The following is an 18598-nucleotide window of genomic DNA, read 5'->3' as shown; positions in this document are numbered from 1 at the left end:
AGTATTAAATCAAAAAGTAAAAACAATTTTAAGGAGATCATCCGATAAGAATTTGGGTCAAAGATCATAAATAATTTAATCGTAGTGTAGATTGCCTATGATTCCGTAACATTGGACAATTTTAAGTTATTCTCAGTATTTTAATTGTAATTTGTATTATTTAATTGTAAAGTTATTCAAAGTCACATTCGAAAATCTTTTGGTAAGAATAGCTTAGTATATATTATGCACAAGAAACGTGCCTAAAAAAATCTAGTTATATTTTTTATGATTCATATTTTTCAAAATTGCAAGAATGATTGTTGAATTGGATGGATGCTTAAAATGGTTATTAAGACTAAATTTTATATTTTGATGTGTTATTGTTCTAATTGGTTTATTTTATGTTTATTTTATAGACTAGTATAAAGTATATCTATTTACATCATGTTGTAAAAGTTACTATTGATTCATTTGAGTAATTAAGATATATATTTCATAAGTCAATGTTTAAAAAGTAGTATACGGAAAAAAGACAAATGTGTAATCAAAGAATGATTGCATTGAATTATTTTGTTTAGTATAATGGTTTGATTCTTTTTTTAAATAATCCACCAACTAGCTATTATTTTATATACATTACTAGCCTGTGGGCATGTTTAATTGACGACTTGGCGATGAGCCAATTTTAATAATTATCGGAATATCTATTTTCTAAGTATTCCAACTACCTACTATTTTATTTATATTACTACCACTAGTCTATGGGCATGCTTAACTGACGATAACCTAGTTTATAAAATTTATTGGAATTATTATGTATATCAGTATTCATTTATAAATTAATATTACTTTGGAAAATATTTAAAGATTAAAACGTACACGAAAGAAAAACAATGCTCCAAAGTATTCAAGTCAATAATACTACCATAACACCAAACTTGTCACGTGGAAAATAACGTGACTTATCCCCTCAGCCGCCTCCCATATACATTTACAACGCAAAACAAATAAAAAAACATGATTTTAAAAAATGTAAATTTGTAATACATTAATCCCACCAGCCTTAAACACCCATTGTTTAATCATCAAGACAAATTAGTCTTCAATTTGTAATACATTAATCCCACCAGCCTTAAGCACCCACCAGCCTCCGGATATTTACATCAATACCACTCATACTTTCAAAAAAAAAAAAAAATGAGTTGGTAGTGGAGTGGTAAGGAAGATACTTGATGTTATATTTAACCCATGTTCGATTCATGCCCCCCCCCCCCATCAATTAGTTTTAGCGGCACAAGATGATGATGGGGGACTAGGCGAGTAGGTGGCGTCACTAGTTGGGTCCTTAAACTGAACGGGTTTTTCTCACCACACAATGGTGCCTTCAACAAGTGTTCATGGGCGTTGGCCTTAGATAAGGGTCGTGAATAGAAAGAAGGAGCACATTTGGAAGAAAAATTGGAGGAAAAAGTAGTAAAAAACCAAACCATGTATCACCATTAATTTTCCCATTTGAGAAAATAATAAAGAACCTTTAGAAAAAAACCCCATTTTTTCAAATAACATAAAAACATCTACACATTTACATTTGTGACATATTTGCATCTAAGGAGTCTGATCCCATGTATCTGTATATGCCATGGTGTGTGGTGATGTTGTGTTGGATGATGATATTGAATGCTCTGCATTATCAGGACTTGAAGAAATAGTAGTAAATATGTTCTTTTTTGGGTCTTCACTATCGCGAGCGGTTTTACAAGGGTTGCTTCTGATCTTGAGATCCATGAAATCTGAAATCAGGCCCGGTTTTGTGATAGTGTACTTGTCGACATTTATTTGACCGGATAACATCTTGACCACGGTTGACATCATGGGTCGAAGCTTTGTCATGTCTTGGGTGCATAAAAGACCGATCTTTAAGTATTTGCATGCTTGCTCTGCATTGAAGTCGCCGTGCATTGATGTGTCTACAAGCTCTACTAATTCGTTTCTTTCGTAAAGATCCCATGCCTGTTTAAGACGAAACATAATAAAATCATTAGATGATTAGAAGCAAAATATGTTTACCCAATCATTAAAAATTGATTTGTCATTATTAGGGTAGTAAACAAGCTGAGCTGAGCCAGGGTGAGCTCGAGCTCGACTCGTTTATCGTAACAAGCTGAAATGTTGAGCTTAGGCTCAACTCATCTATCTTAAAAATTTGTATCACGTATTGATATAAATTAAAACTGAAAAATAATATTTGTAACATAATATAATGAAGAATTTATAAACTATAAAATACATAATTTATACATATTTAAATTATTACAGTTGTAACTTTGTGTTGAAGTTCTAATATATATTAATTAAATTAAATTTTAGTTACTTTTAACGCAGCCAGACTAGAACTTTCCATTATTCTTTTTCATAAAAAATGCCATAATTATATATAAAAATTTGATCTTTAATTTAAACGAGCCAACAAGCCAACTGATGAACAAGCCAACAAGCAAGCAACCTTGGCTTTGGCTCGGCTCATTTACTGATCTAGTTGGCTTGGCTTGTTTGCAAACTAGCGATTTCGAAGGAGCTTTTTTAAAAGAAAATTCAAATAAGCCGCCAAATTTTTGAACAACCCTAATTAATACATCTAGAAGCTGTCATAACTAGAATAAAACAAGATAAAAAAGTGCATAAAAATATCTAATAAAAACTACTTACCCTCTCAAGAATAAATTGTTCTTCAAAAGGCAATAATGAGTTTGTGTTGCATCTCCCACTCACAATTTCTAGGAGAAGAACACCAAAACTATAAACATCCGCTCTACGTGTTAAATGGCCTCTAATCGCATATTCTGGTGCCAAATAACCACTGATACAATAAAAAAAATACATTGGTAAATTTTAACAACAAAAAGTAAATTTTTAAACGTAAATAGATTAAAAACAAACTCAAAACTTACATTGTTCCAGCCACTCGCGTGCTAATATGTGTCATATTCGCGGGTATTAATTTAGCAAGACCAAAATCCGAAATCTTAGGTGTTAAATCTTTATCAAGAAGAATATTACTCGCTTTAATATCCCTATGAACTATATGCGGCTTCACTTCCTCATGAAGATACGCAAGCCCTTTCGCGATTCCAATGCAAATCTTGGTTCTTGTTTTCCAACTGAACTGAATTGAACTGTGGCCTGAACCTTTATATAAAAATCCAACCATTTTAGCAAAAATGGATACAAAAACAAAACATCAAGAAACAAAATATGATGTAATTGTGAAATACCAAGAAGGGTCTGAGCCAAGCTATTATTCTCAACATAATCATATACCAAAATTCTATGATTTCCTTCGACACAACACCCACGAAGCTTTGCTAAATTCTCGTGCTCGATTTCATAGATCACTTTGATTTCTGTCAAAAATTCTCTAGCTCCTTGTTTTGATTCAGAAGAAAGAACCTTTATTGCAACATATTTCCCATGTTTTAATCTTCCCTAAAGATTACAAATATGTCACAAATTAATAACCTTATATACACCTTTTTTTAAATAATGATATATTTAAAACAGAAAATAGTAATTATACTAATAAAACATTTATTTTAGATTATCCCTTATTATTTTGAAGTCTAAGTATGTAGTTTTTATTTTCAATCAAATAGTATATAAAAGTTAAATTATGTTAAATGATAATTCATGTACCTATGAAATCCAACTTTATATCAATTTTCAAATATTATTGATTTTTTTTTAATCATTTATATATATAATACATTTTTCCACTGCAAGATATTATGTATTAATATTTTTCACCAGTGCAATACACTGTAAAATATTATGTACTGATATAACAAAAGAAACAATTAACTAACATAAAAATTATTCGAACTTACCCAATAAACCGGACCGAAACCGCCCTCTCCTATCTTGTTAGCAGGGCTGAAATCATCAGTAGCAATTCTTAGCTCCTTGTAAGAGTAAACTTTAAGATTCTGAACATCTGATAGCTCTGTTTATAATTCATTAATTAACAAAAATTAGCAATTAATATAAGTGCATCAGCAAGATAAGAAATATATAAACCAATGGTTGAATAAAAGTTTACCATCTTTAAATTGTGGAAAATGTTTTTGTGGGTCAGCTCTCCGGTTGAAGAAAAAAGAGAAACAACCCATGATCTGTCAAGATTCAATTCAATCAATCTAATGATATAAACATATATAATCTTGATATATATTGTTTCAAGAAAATAATAAGCCTTGATCATTAGATATATTATATATAACCTCTATCTAAAGAAGAAATACCTGATGAACAAAGATTGATGGCGGTTGGTAAAGAGAGAGTTGGGACAATGAAATATGTGCCTCTTGGAAGTATATTAATGAAGTGAGTTAGAAAGTCAGCCAAGTTAAGCTAATGATGTTGAATTCTTGCTTCCTGGAAGGAGGGTTTGGAGTATGAGTATGAACACAAAGGGTTATATATAAAATAATGTCTTTTGTCTTTTAGTTATTTTGGGGTATGAAATGTCTGTGTGTTGAATTCTAGATTGAGCTTGTATAGTCATATATACATGGCATTCATAAACTTCTCCACGCAATACTGGAATTTGGATACAAGACCAACTTGACTAATAAATGTCAAATACAGTAATTGTTATCAAAGTTGCTTCGTACACTAAAACACTGTTAAATATTTATTTTACAATTGTGTTATATTTTTTGTTGTATTAGTTAGACTTTTGTATTAGTTACTTCATCATAATGCTACACTTTTGTATACACGATTAAATATATTACAATGGTGTTATATTATTTTGTTTTGCATTTTTTAGGTTGCTTCATTTACTTTTGAAATTAGTGTTGGTTATATACAAACTAATTTAAATTAACAAATAATGTTGATCAAAAGCATTAAGTTAAATTTTATTAAAAGAAAGTTGAATTACACATTGAACCTATTTGGCGGGCAATGTTCCTTCACAACGTTACGGTAGGGATGCCAATTTATGACACGGACCTGTTAATACGACACGTCACACGTTTTAACAGGTTTGAGTTTAAGCTTAACATGTTTCGTGTCTTAACATTATAAAGAACCGTTAACCTGTTAGTAACATGTGTAAATTTTTATTTTATATATATATACACACACACACACACTCCTAAAGTCTTAAACCTATAGTCGTACTTCCAAAAGACATTTCACTAATGTCCGTCAGAACCCAATATTATATTTTTTTATGGATGTTATGTTTACTTCAATGGTTTTTTTGTTTCAAGCATGTTATTGATTTGTCGTCTTTTGTTTCTAATTATGTTATGGATTTGTGCTTTTTTGTTTCAAATATGTTATCGATTATCTATTTTTATAAAACTTTTATGTTCGTTTTGAAAATTTTGGTTTTTACATATGTATTACTCATTGTGTCTTTAAACAAGTCCCTTAACAGATCTTAACATGTTAACCTGCTACAAAACAGGTTCGTGTTTGAAAAAATGACACGATTAGTTATCGTGTCGTGTTCGTGTTTAATACCACAAATCATCATGTCTTATCGTGTCGTGTCCGACATGTTATGACAACCCTACGTCGCGGTGCCACATGGGACAACCCTCACGCATCGAACTAAGTGTATAATGAATAGTGAATGTAAAAGTTTTAAGGATGAGTGAAGAATGATCATATTACTTAAGAAAATTTTAAATGAAAAATAAGTGGGTCATTGTTATTGTTAAACTTGAACATGTGGTAAGAACTAATCTTGTATCAGCAGAACAAATAAACAAAACAAAGAACAAAAGGTTGGCTCGTTAAGTTTTTAACGACTCTTTCTTAATAAACTGGATTCCTAATCGAATTACAATTCAAAAGAAGACTAGTATGGTTTATATAGTAATACCCTGTACAATTTGACTCCTAAACAAACTATAACAATTTAATAAACTTAAAATAAAACAATGAATCCTAAACCGATAAGGTCACACTTAACCGGATAAATCAAATAATTAAAACCTAATTTTAATTGTTATCTTGATCTCCTCCAGCCTCTCCATAAGATCGAACCGTACCACCCTAAAATATCGTCTCGTTTAACACTCCCTCTCGAAATTTGCTTCCTTCATTCCCAAGCGAGTACAAAACTTCACAAGCTTCTCTTTGTGAACATATCAACGGCTTGCTCCAACGCGTTAACGTATTTAAAATCAATTTCTCTATATAACACTTTTTCACGAATAAAGTGATAATGAACTTCAATGTGTTTCGTACGCGCATGAAACGTGGGATTCTTAGCCAACAATATCGAAGACACATTATCCCATACAAGGTTACCTTCTCGTTCTTATTTTGATTTAACTCGTTTTGAAAATGAACCAACCACACGCACTCTTGCGCAGCCATAGTCGCACCCCGATACTCCGCCTCGGTAGTCGAAAGTGACACCATAGGCTTCCTTTTGCTGCACTAAGTAACAACACTTGAGCCAATCAAGAAAACATACCGGATGGTACATTGTCTCGTATCCGGATATTTGGCATAATCGGCATCGCATAATCCGATTAGCTCCATAGTCGACTCCCTCTTAAACTTAACACCATAGTTTGGAGTCGACTTCACATACCGCAACACTAACTGAGAAGCTTCGAGGTGCGGTTTTCTTGGAGCTTGAATAAATCTGCTAAGCACACCAACGACATACGTAATGTTGGGTCGAGTCAAGGTCAAATAAATAAGACTTCCAATTATTTGCCTATATATAGTTACTTCTTCCAACTCCTTTCCTTCTTCAGCTCGAAGAGACCCGTTTGGTTTCGTGGGTACCCGTATCGGTTTGCTTCCATACCGAATTTCACCAAAATATTTACAACATATCGATTTTGGTGAAGTACAAACCCATTCTCATACTCAAGCTCTAGACCCAAAAAGTGCTTTAATTTTCCAAAGTCTTTCATGAAAAAACGAGTGCACAGATTCGCTTTTAACTGCTCCACCACGTAGACTAAATTGTTGGTTATAATTAAGTCGTCTGCATAAACGTGGCAACAACGGTTTTGTCACCTTCGGCTTGGACAAACAAACTGGTATCGGCTATTGTAGGAACAAAACCATTAAGTTCTAAAAACTCACTAATCTTACCGCACCAAGCCCGGGGTGATTGTTTCAGACCGTAAATTGATTTCTTTAACTAACAAACACAATTAGGAAAATTTTGACTTACAAAACCTCCCGAATGATCCATGTATATTACTCGATCTAAATCACCATACAAAAGCGCATTACTTACATCCATTTGCCATAAATCCCAAGCTTTGCACGCAGTGTTAGCTGAAATTACTCGAACCGAAACGAGTTTAGCTACGGGACTAAACATATCTTCATAATCGATCCTGTAATCCTGTGAAAAAACGTGTGGCACTAATCTAGCTTTATATCTTTCTATCAACCCTTCAGCCCGTATTTTGATTTTAAAACCCACTTACAAGATATGGGTTTTACAATGCCCGGCTTCGGAACAAGATGTCAAGTCTTGTTACTGGCTAAAGCTTCTTACTCTTGCTTCATGGCTTCCATCCACTTAGGATCCAGTAGGGTCTATTCTACGGTTTCGGTTCACGTTTAGTTTCTCGACTAACAAGTAAGGCGACGTTTGCATACCTCGGGTTTGGTTTACTTGCCCGTTCAGACCTCCTGACAGCTGTTGAACTTACCTCAACAGTTGCTTGATTGCTCGACTTTATGTAACTGTGCACCATGAACTGACCCATGCGCTGCCACCAGGTTCAATGTTTTCAGTTTGGATCTCAACCGGTTGAATAGTGGATCAACCTCCACTTCATTATTAAATTTCACTGAAACATAATTATCCAAACCTTTTTGCAAATCTTGAGTGTCGGGTAGCACTTCTTTACTCGGGGACTACCAAGATGGGTTTTCATCGAATATTACATCTCGTGATATATAAATTCTCACGGTACTTGTTTTACAACCACGCCAACCTTTCTTTTCATTATCGTAACCAACAAAAATACATCTCGTTGCCTTTTCTCCAACTTGTGTCTGAGATGCCCCGGGATGAACACATAACACGCACATCCAAAGACCCAAAAATAACTAACAGTCGTTCAGACTTTGAACATCTTCTCATATGGTGACTCGTAGCCCATTCCCCTTGTGGCAATCAGTTACTTACGAATGCAGCGATACTTATTGCCTCAACCCAAAATCTCCTCGGTACATTCTTGTTGTGCATCATGCTTCCTATCATGTCTGTTAGGGTTTCGTTCTTTCTCTCCGAAACCCCGTTTTTCTCGGGAGTATTTGAACAAGTAAGTTGACCTCTAATCTTTATTTTCTTTTAAAAACAAAGAAAATTCTCTGGAGGTATACTCGCCTCCGTTATCGGATCGGAGGCACTCGATGTTTTGTTTTAACTCTCGTTCAGCTTCCAACTCAAATTCTGACTGAAACTAATGCAAGGTATGGGATTTGTCCCACATCGGTTGTATGGGCAACTGATGTAGGGTTTATAAGTCAAATGGGTTCCCTCACCTATCAGACTAGTCTTTTGGGTTGAGTTCTTCTGTTTGGCTTGTAACATTGGTGTCAGATCCAACCTCGGAGTGGTGGCCCACGGAGTGGTGGCCTGGAGGAAGCCAGCCGTGACCAACGTGGCCGTGACCAACGAGGACTCGGAGTGGTGACCCACGGAGTGGTGGCCTAGAGTGAGTCATCCGTGACCAACGTGGCCGTGACCAACGAGGACGTTGGCCCTTAAGGAGGGTGCATTGTTACGGACTGAAACTAATGCAAGGTATGGGACTTGTCCCACATCAGTTGTATGGGAACCCATTTGGCTTATAAACCCCACATCTGTTGCCCATACAACCGATTTGGGACAAGTCCCATACCTTGCATTAGTTTCAGTCCGTAACAATGCACCCTCCTTAAGGGCCAACGTCCTCGTTGGTCACGACCACGTTGGTCACGGATGGCTCACTCCAGGCCACCACTCCGAGTCCTCGTTGGTCACGGCCACGTTGGTCATGGCTGGCTTCCTCCAGGCCACCACTCCGTGGGCCACCACTCCGAGGTTGGCTTTGATACCAATGTTACAAGCCAAACAGAAGAACTCAACTCAAAAGACTAGTCTGATAGGTGAGGGAACCCATTTGGCTTATAAACCCCACATCAGTTGCCCATACAACCGATGTGGGACAAGTCCCATACCTTGCATTAGTTTCAGTCCGTAACAAATTCTTTGAAACGTTCAAAGGCCATAGCTTTCTCCTTTCATGAAATATACCCACAATATTTCGAATAATCGTCAATAAATGAAATAATAAAAATCAAACTATTGACCGTTGGTTGCTTTACCAGACCGAACAAATCCGTATGAACGAGTTTGAGAGGGGCTTTGGCTCGATAACTAGAGTTCTCAAACGGTTGCTTATGAGCCTTTCCAAACTGACAACCGCCACACACCACATCTGTTTTTTTTTACTTCGAGTTTGGGTATTCCCACCACCAACTTCTTTTTCACGATTAATTGAAGTTTATCGTACCCGATTTGACTTAAACGTTGGTGCCACATATTTGCATTTAAATTCTTCTCCACCTTATTCACATACGAAGTCCCGGCAGACAATACATAAATCGAGTCGCTCTTTCTCCTTCGAATCACCGGTATGGATTTAGTTTCAAACTTATCGAAAATATTCACCTCGTTTGTCCCAAACAGAACATATCGTCCGGTGTCGGTGATTTGAGGAACCAACAAGTTCTTTTTCATGTCGGGAATATGAAACACGTTTTTAAGAACCAAACCACTTTTCTCGGAATCTGATAAGAGATCAACCTCACCCATATGAGTTATGCCGTGTCGCGAGTCATCTACTATAACTACCACCTGATTACTCTCGTACTTAACTGGGTTCTTTAACCTCTCCTTTTCATCCGTTAGGTGATTCGAAAACCGGAATCTACAATCCATAACCTTCTTCATTTCCGACATTATGGGCCTCGACATGCCAAGGCTCTTAAGTTTGATTTTGCGTTGTCATAACGTTTCCTTCTTCAGCTGCACCCGGTGTACAATACTTTGCGATGTGTCCTCCCATGCAACAATTATAACACTTAAAAGCTTTAGACGATGGACGTTTACCCTATTTATTACGGTTCCAATTATTTCGATCATTATATCCATCATGTTGGTTTCGTTCCACGGGTTTATACCCTTTGTTGAAGTAGTTAAATCGATCCCATGGTTTCTTTTCGTAGTAACTGTGGTTGGGTTTGAACTTTCCTTTGCCCGGAAACAACGCCTCATTTTCTTGCTTTGGTACGGCGGAGACCGACTCACCGGCTATCTGTTTAGCTAAGAATTCCTGCCCGAATAACAAATTTTCAAATTCCGAGAGTGACGGTTGGGTCGCCCAACCCTAAATAGCAACAACAAACGACTAAAATTTCAGCCTCTACCTGTGATTAATAATCCATTTCATCCTCGCGTCTCCAAACCTTGATTGCTGATCTAAATAAGCAATCTTGCGACAAGACGATATCACTTTATGGAAGTACTTTGCAATCAACATATCTTTCTAGGTAACCGAAATCAACTCATTTTCAAGAAGTTGTAATCGGGTGTCGTTTTTCTTCGTGAATAGTCGTTCAAGAACATCCCATGCCTGCTTTAGTTTTTCGGCTTCTTGAAAGTGATCCAACATCTCCTCCTCCACTGTTGTTTTTAACACGGTCATCGCCTTCCCGACCTTTACTCGCCACTTCATGATAGCACCTCCTATGTCATTTCTTGGCAGTGTTTCCGATCCGTTGGTTACCTCCCCAAGGGCTTGACCTTCAAGGTATGACATAACACATGTTAACCAATCTCGATAATTAGTTTGGTTCAAACGCTTGATTTCGGCAAAAAACGACGTACCGGCCATCGTTTCCTTCTTCGTTGACTTCTTTTATTAATATGTTAGCTTAAGATCTACAGACCCGGATTATCGCCAAAGGCAACTGTCCGTGAGACTAATCTCTTGGTTGGACTCCGATTGTAGTGAACGAGCAAACGTTTTTGGTGCCATGGGACTCAGTGGCGAAGCTTGAGCGAAGATGTCGAGGGGGGCGGACGAATATACACATAAAAAAAACCATAAATGGAGGGGGCCGGGATCAAATTTTCGGTTGAAAACGGGTAAATTTACACCACGTATAAAAATGTCGGACGTAAACCGGTAAATTTACACTATTGCACGGAAAAACGGAGGGGGCCGGGGCCACCCTTGGCCCCAACTATGCTTCGCCACTGGCTGGAATTAGAATAACAACCTATTTCCTTGTGAACGAAATTGATAACCTGATCTGATACCACTTGTTAAACTTGAACAAGTTGTGAGAACTGATCTTGTATAGGCAGAAAAATGAACAGAACAAAGAACAGAAGGTTGGCACGTTATGTTTTTGAACGATTCTTTCTTAATAAACTGAAATGGAATCGAATTACAATTAAAAAGAAGACTAGTAGGGTTGATATAGTACTACCCTATACAATCTGACTCCTAAACAAACTAGGACACTTTAATAAACCGATAAGGACACACTTAACCGGATAAACAAAATAATTAAAAACTAATTTTAATTGCTATCTTGATCTCGTCTAGCCTCCCTATGAGATTGAACCGTACCACCCTAAAGTATCGCCTCGTTTAACAGTTATTGTATCGGTGACAAGAACATACTTGAGTGAAGGATGAGCCATGCATTACAAGGGCTCTAAGTTGTCTATCAACATCAGTATTATAGACGCTCACAAGCCTCTTTCTTTTTTCTTCATTGACTAACGACCAAGGATGTCTCTCATGAGCTTCTCACTCTCCCTCTTCCTTCTCTCAACCCCTTGATAATTCAACTAGTTTATTAAATGTTAGTAATTTTAGACCGTATTCACAAGTCGGTGAATATAGAAGGACTTGAGATGGCAATTTGGTCATGCTGGTTTAGTTTCTAATTGTAATAGGATTAACATGGTCTTGGTCATCAAGTTATGGGTAGATCTATTAAGTTTAGGGTTTGGGTAGAGACTTTGAATGGGGTGATCAATAGTGAATTATTTTATCGATTTTTTGAGTAAGTTTTCTCTTGCATAATCAAAGTGTTTGTCAATCATGTACATTGACAAAAAAAAACCTTCTAAGCCGGCGATTTTTCCGGATATTTACATCCATACCACTCAAAAACTAAAAAAAATAAAATAAAAACAATTTGGTGGCAAGGGTATTCAAAGCCAACCCATTTTTCCAAATCTCTTACCATTAATTTTCCCAATTAAAAAAAAATAAAGAGCATTTACAAAAACACCTCATCTCTTCAAAATTCAAATCATATAAAAGAAACATGTACACATTTACATTTGTGAGGAGTGACATTTGCATCTAAGGAGTCTGATCCCATGTATCTGTATATGTCATGGTGGTTGGTGATGTTGTGTTGGATGATGACAATGAATGTTCTGCATTATCATGACTTAAAGAAATAGTAGTAAACATGCTCTTTTTCGAGTCTTGATTATCACAAGCGGTTTTACAAGGGTTGCTTCTGATCTTGAGATCCATGAAATCCGAAATCAGGCCCGGTTTTGTGATCGTGTACCTGTCGACATTTATTTGGCCCGATAACATCTTGACCACGGTTGACATCATGGGTCGAAGCTTTGTTATGTCTTGGGTGCATAAAAGACCGATTTTTAAGTATTTACACGCTTGCTCTGCATCAAAGTCCCCGTGCATTGATGTGTCTACAAGCTCTACCAACTTGTTTCTTTCGTAAAGATCCCATGCCTGTTTAGTACAATAAATAATTAAATTATTAGATGATTAGCAGCAAAATACGTTTACCCGGTCATTAAAAACTGATTATTACTAGGGTTGTAAACGAGCGAGCCAACATGGGCTCGGATCGCTTATCTTAATGAGCTGAATCATCAAAAGCTCAAGCTGGCTCGTTTATTCTTATAACTTTGAAACCTTTTTAAGCTTTTTATTTTCATAAAAACTACCAATAATTTTTGTAACATATATATAATGCAGAATTTACAAACTATAAAATTTATAATTTATATAAATTGATAATTGGCTTATAATTTTGTGTTATAACTTATGTAAATTGACACTTCGGCTTTACTTTTAAGCCAACGAAACTAGAAATTTCGTTATTTTATTATTCTTTTTATTTAATTCCATAAGTATATATAAAACAAACTGAGCTTTACTTTAGATGAGCCAACTAACGAGCAAGCCAATGAGCAAGACAACCTTGGCTTGGGCGTGGCTCGGTTTGTTTACAAACGAGCCGATTTCAAGCGAGCTGCGAGCGTTTTGAACAACCGTGATTATTAGGGGTAGAAGTTGCGGCAAAACAAAGTAAAATTGCACGAAAATAAGCATATATCTATTATCTAATGATAACTACTTACCCTCTCAAGAATGAATTGTTCTTTATAAGGCAATAATGAGTTTGTGTTGCATCTCCCACTCACAATTTCTATGAGAAGAACACCAAAACTATAAACATCCGCTTTACGCATCAAATGACCTCTAATCGCATATTCAGGTGCCAAATAATCACTGATACAACAAAAACAAGTAAACATATATTAGAAACTTTAGCAACAAAAAATAACTTTATAAACACAAATATATACTCAAAACTTACATTGTTCCAGCCACTCGCGTGCTGACATGCGTCATATTTGCGGGTATTAATTTAGCAAGACCAAAGTCCGAAATCTTTGGCGTTAAGTCTTTGTCAAGAAGAATATTGCTCGCTTTAATATCCCTATGGACAATATGTGGCTTCACTTCCTCATGAAGATAAGCGAGCCCTTTCGCAATTCCAATGCAAATCTTGGTTCTTGTTTCCCAACTAAACTGAATCGAACTATGGCCTCCACCTTTAAATAAAAATTCAATCTTTTTAGCAAAAACAAAACATCTAAAACAATAGTAATGAATTTGTGATATTAGTCAAATTACCAAGAATGGTCTGAGCCAAGCTATTATTCTCAACATAATCATACACCAAAATTCTATGATTTCCTTCGACACAACAGCCGCGAAGCTTTGCTAAATTCTCGTGCTCGATTTCATAGATCATTTTGATTTCTGTCAAGAATTCTCTTGCTCCTTGTTTTGATTCAGCAGAAAGAACCTTTATTGCCACATATTTCCCATGTCTTAATCTTCCCTAAAGATTACAAAAATGTCACAAATTAATAACTAAAAATCTATAACAAAAGAAACAATTAATTAATATCAATATTATAGTACAAATATATATATCTTAACGTGAAACTAGAGAACTTATTATTACACTATTGTTCCAAAACGTGTTGTTCCGGACACGCAAACCGGCCCACGTCAGACCGTCCCAGGCCCATCACATGAGAGGTAAATCAGCCTCACTCAGCGGCAAGGCGATTGGCGCTTAGAATCGGTTTCGAACCCACGACCTCTAGGTTATTGTTCCAAGTCTTACGCCCCCTAACCAACTAAGCTACACGGCGGGGACTATTATTACACTATAGTAACCAGCATAATAATAATAATAATAATAATAATAATAATAATAATAATAATAATTGCGCTAGTTCAAAAACTAAATCGCAATAATAATTACTCTAGTTTTAGAGTAATTACTAACTACCCTGGCTTCTGGCGTTAAAAGTTGTTTGTATATTATCTTAACATAGATTATATAAACTTACCCAATAAACCGGACCGAAACCGCCCTCCCCTATCTTGTTAGCAGGGCTGAAATCATCAGTAGCAATTCTTAGCTCCTTGTTGGAGTAAAGTTTAAGATTCTGAACATCCGATAACTCTGTTTATATAATAAAGATTAGAATTTAATATATGTTTATTAGCAAGAAAATGAATTTATAAAGCAATGGTTGAATGAAGGTTTACTTACCATCTTCAAATCCTGGAAAGTGTTTTGGTGGGTCAGCTCTCCGGTTGAAGAAGAAAGAGAAACAACCCATGATATGTCAAGATTCAAATAACTCAATTTGATAGATGGTGAGCAGTTGATGGGAGATTGGATTAATAAAGATTGGTGTGGGTTGGTATGAATATATGTATGTATGGTTGGAAGTATGTTAATGAAGTGATGTGAGTAAAGTCAGCAAAGTAATGCGAAGGATCTTGACTCTTTCTTGGAAGCCAATGGCTGTTCTGGATGGAGTGTGAACTCAAAAGGGTCTTTTTGGTGTGTACAAAGTCAACGTGAGTTGATTTCAAGATTTTAGCTATTTGAGTAAATGAGTAATTTGTAGTTATTTTTTAACTGGAAATCTAACTCTACTTTCAAATTAGGGAAAATTCCTAAAGGGATCCGTTAAAAGAGACAATGATTTTGGTCCAAAATTATGTATCTTTCCAAAATGGCTCACCCAAATTTTTCATGGAGACTATGCATTTAGTTTTGTGCTGACGTTTTTCGTTACCCACTAATATTATGTCACATGTAATTTGTCTGATCCCATCTGTTAAATTTCAAAGCAAATCTATCAGATATGTGAGATTTGATACCAATACCGTCTCCTTGAAAATCGTCTCCTCCGTAAGTTTTGAAAAAGTTGCAAAATCCAAATTCACTCATCATTGATTCATCACCACCACCGTGATGGATGTCCGACCACCAAACATCTCCGTGAGGATCCATATGGGACTATGATCAAAAACCAAAATGCTAATAAACTAGTAGCAAAAACACAATAGAATATTAACAACACCATCCAACACCTTCAAAACTCTCCGGTGAACCACCACGGCAGACATCTCATATGTGATCAACACGGGAAACTTACATTCCTGACCGACGGATCCTCACGGAGATGTTTGGTGGTCAGCATCTATCACGGAGACGGTGGTGGTGGTGGTGAATCAATGGCGAGTGGATTTCGTTAATCAAACTTTTTCAAAACTCACGGAGGAGATGGTTTTCAAGGAGACCGTTTTGGTATCAAATCTCATGGGTCCGATGAATTTGCTTTGAAATTTAACAGTTGAGGTCAGACAAATTGCATGTGACATAATATTAGTGGGTAACGAAAATCAGCAGCACGAAACCAAATGCATCGCCTCTGTGAGATTTAGGTGGGTCATTTTTGGAAAGATACCTAATTTTGGGCCAAAATCATCTTATCTCTCTTCTAATGGATATTTTGGGTATTTTCTCTCTAACTTATTATACTTTTCTTACACTGCCGGGACTTGGTTCCTAATTTTTTAAAAATTCGGTTTTATCTAACTCGTTGTTACTGTTATATTAAAGACTCGTTGGTTAGTCATGTAAATTTAGCATTCACAAACATGTCACGTTATTTATGCACACCTAAGGGCTTGTTTTGGTAACATCTACACTGGTAAGTGCTAAGCTAATAAAAGGCTTGAATGGTTAAGAAACTTTAAGCCAGTAAGTGGCTGAGCACATTGATGTGGTATTGGTGGGTCAAGGAGGTTGTGCGTTAGTGGAAAATTGATGATTATGAACATATGTGAATGGATAAAGGGGTAATATTTTCACTCAACAACATTTTGAAGCTTAGTGAGTAAAAAGTTTGCTAACTAGTTTAGTTGTGTCATTCTGATAAACCAAACACATTTAATAGTGATTTACTCAAATGTAGTAATGTCTTAAGGAATTATTAAAGAAGCTACCAAACAACCCTTTATTTAAATATAAGATTTTCTCTCTCACAACCATAAAGGGCTGAAAAAACTCCTCTATTCTTATATTCTTTTAAAAAAAATGATTTCTCCCGTTTCTTTGGTTTGTTTTTCGTCAATCAATTGTGCATTAGGATTACTTTTAGGAATATATAACTGGTATCAAAGTTACTTCACATACTACTAATGTGTAGTGAAACACACTTACTTTTCTTATGAATTTATCATGGTTTTTATGTTTATTTGTTTATTTTATGAAAGTGTTGGGGGCTAAGTGCAATAATTTACAAAGTTTAAATGTTAATTGTAGGTTTATGAAAGATGGTGAAAAAAGAGTTAATTTGGAAGATTCTAAAGGCCTTGTTGGTCAAGTTTTGAAGCTACAACTCAAGGCCCAACCCAAGCCCACAAGTTAGAAGCCTTGTATAATATTATATGAAGATAATTAATTGAGAAATCAGCCATAATGCAGCCAACAAACCCGAAAATAAAAAACCCTAACCCCTTCATCAAGTTCCGATCGGAACTGCAGCAGAAAAAGAAGAAAGAAAAAGAAGAAAAGGCGGCGGCTGTGGAGGCTGTGGCGGCTGGAGAGGAAGAAGAACATCAAGGGGCATCTTGGCACAGCTGCTAGGCATCAATAACATCCCTAATCTCAGCCATAAACCCTAAGTAATCATCTTTAAACTTTGGTTATTGTTCAAGAACCCTAACTTTGTTAAATCGGTCTTTTGCTTTGGATTGTTTTGCAAGTGATTGATAGTTTGACTTGTGATTGATTGTGTTTGAATCTTGAATGAATTTAATCATGTTTAAGTTGATGTTTGTGATGTTTTTCTTAAGTATACATGGCTGTCCAAAATCAATGTTAGGCTAAACTTGCTTGTTCTGCCTAGGATAGATGATTGTTGAGTAGTTTAGACTTGTATAATGGATTGTTAATGTTCAAGACTTGAATTATTGATGTAAAGTTTAACTAAACCATAAATTAGATTGTGTGTGATGGCTGTGTTTTATGTTTTATTACTTATAATCCGCTTGCATTAGTTAATTGAATTAGTTTTGATTAATTGATTGCTTGTTAGACTCTTGACTTGGTGTTTAGGGTTTATTTGCGGGGTGTACAACCGTAGGGATAAGTGGGTAATATAAATCATCTAAAATCAGTTAAAATACACTTTCTTTGAGACCGAGAGGTGATAAGAAGTAATATTGTCTCGTTGCTTTTACTTGTTAGAATTAAGACCGCGCGAGAGCGGGTTTTTGTCTTGTCAAGTTTGAGTGTTTATGTGCAATTAGTTGGTTTAATTTGGGTTAAGTTAAATTGTTCCTCTATCCTTGGTGACATAGTATTTGTCTCCATTAGGATAGTGTGTCGATGAGACCGAGAGAAGAGTCGTCATTTGAACACGTTAATAATTGTTTTTCCGGTTTATTCTTTAAAATCAATTAAAATAAGTTGGAGTTTGTTAGAGAGACTGAGAGGTAATTTGACTTTCTTCAACAAGTTTTAGTTGTGTCATCTTTTATAACCGGTGTCATGAATATTTTCAATCCATTGTCTTGTTATTTCTGTCAACATGATTCATTCCTAGGTAGACGTCTTTATACATTGAATTTAAACCAAAGTTTTCAAAGTTTTGTCAAAAGTTTTCATTTAATTAAGTTAAGTAGTTAAAATAAATTCTAAAATAAATTAATTAAATATTTTGGTGAGTCTTGGTTAGAGTTTAGTGATTATAAACGTTTTCACGTGTCTTCGAGTTCGATATCCGGACTTTCTTCATCTGTGCTATACGCGACCGGTACACTTGCCGTTTGTGTGAACTAGGATAGATTGTTTGGTTTTTAAAGCTTAGTTGCGACTTGTGTTTTATTTATATATATATTTT

General features: G+C 35.7%; 1 protein-coding gene across 6 annotated transcripts; it reads right to left on the bottom strand.

Moving 5' to 3' along the window:
- Window positions 1-1515: 1515 nt before the first annotated feature.
- On the bottom strand, window positions 1516-15107 carry LOC143587322 (cold-responsive protein kinase 1-like). 6 transcript variants are annotated; one of them, XM_077068643.1, is made up of 7 exons: window positions 15058-15106; window positions 14947-15018; window positions 3864-3979; window positions 3255-3465; window positions 2931-3168; window positions 2689-2839; window positions 1516-1992 (listed from the first exon to the last, which is right to left on the bottom strand). In XM_077068643.1, exons 2-7 carry the CDS (start codon window positions 15014-15016, stop codon window positions 1588-1590), a joined length of 1191 nt encoding a protein of 396 aa, XP_076924758.1. In that variant the 5' UTR covers window positions 15017-15018; window positions 15058-15106; the 3' UTR covers window positions 1516-1587. The 6 variants fall into 6 exon arrangements, with proteins under 6 accessions (XP_076924758.1, XP_076924755.1, XP_076924757.1 ...); XM_077068640.1 differs by lacking the exons at window positions 14947-15018; window positions 15058-15106 and adding exons at window positions 4076-4148; window positions 4278-4583; XM_077068645.1 differs by lacking the exons at window positions 1516-1992; window positions 2689-2839; window positions 2931-3168; window positions 3255-3465; window positions 3864-3979 and adding exons at window positions 12292-12815; window positions 13451-13601; window positions 13690-13927; window positions 14010-14220; window positions 14741-14856.
- Window positions 15108-18598: the final 3491 nt, after the last annotated feature.

The sequence above is a fragment of the Bidens hawaiensis genome, unplaced genomic scaffold (assembly GCF_021521415.1).
Source record: "Bidens hawaiensis isolate Kalapana, Puna unplaced genomic scaffold, B.hawaiensis_p1.1 tig00035458_1, whole genome shotgun sequence".
NCBI classification, from domain to species: Eukaryota; Viridiplantae; Streptophyta; class Magnoliopsida; order Asterales; family Asteraceae; genus Bidens; species Bidens hawaiensis.
Note: the sequence above shows the minus strand (reverse complement) of the source record. Positions and strands in the feature narration are given on the sequence as shown.

Excerpts from the sequence above, each read along its gene's own strand:
- LOC143587322 (XM_077068644.1), bottom strand. The coding sequence starts at position 15,016 with ATGGGTTGTTTCTCTTTCTTCTTCAACCGGAGAGCTGACCCACCAAAA. Across the intron at positions 14,221-14,740 it reads GTTTCGGTCCGGTTTATTGG|GGAAGATTAAGACATGGGAA; the intron begins GTAAGTTTATAT and ends TGTAATCTTTAG. Across the intron at positions 12,816-13,450 it reads AACAATTCATTCTTGAGAGG|GCATGGGATCTTTACGAAAG; the intron begins GTAAGTAGTTAT and ends TGTACTAAACAG.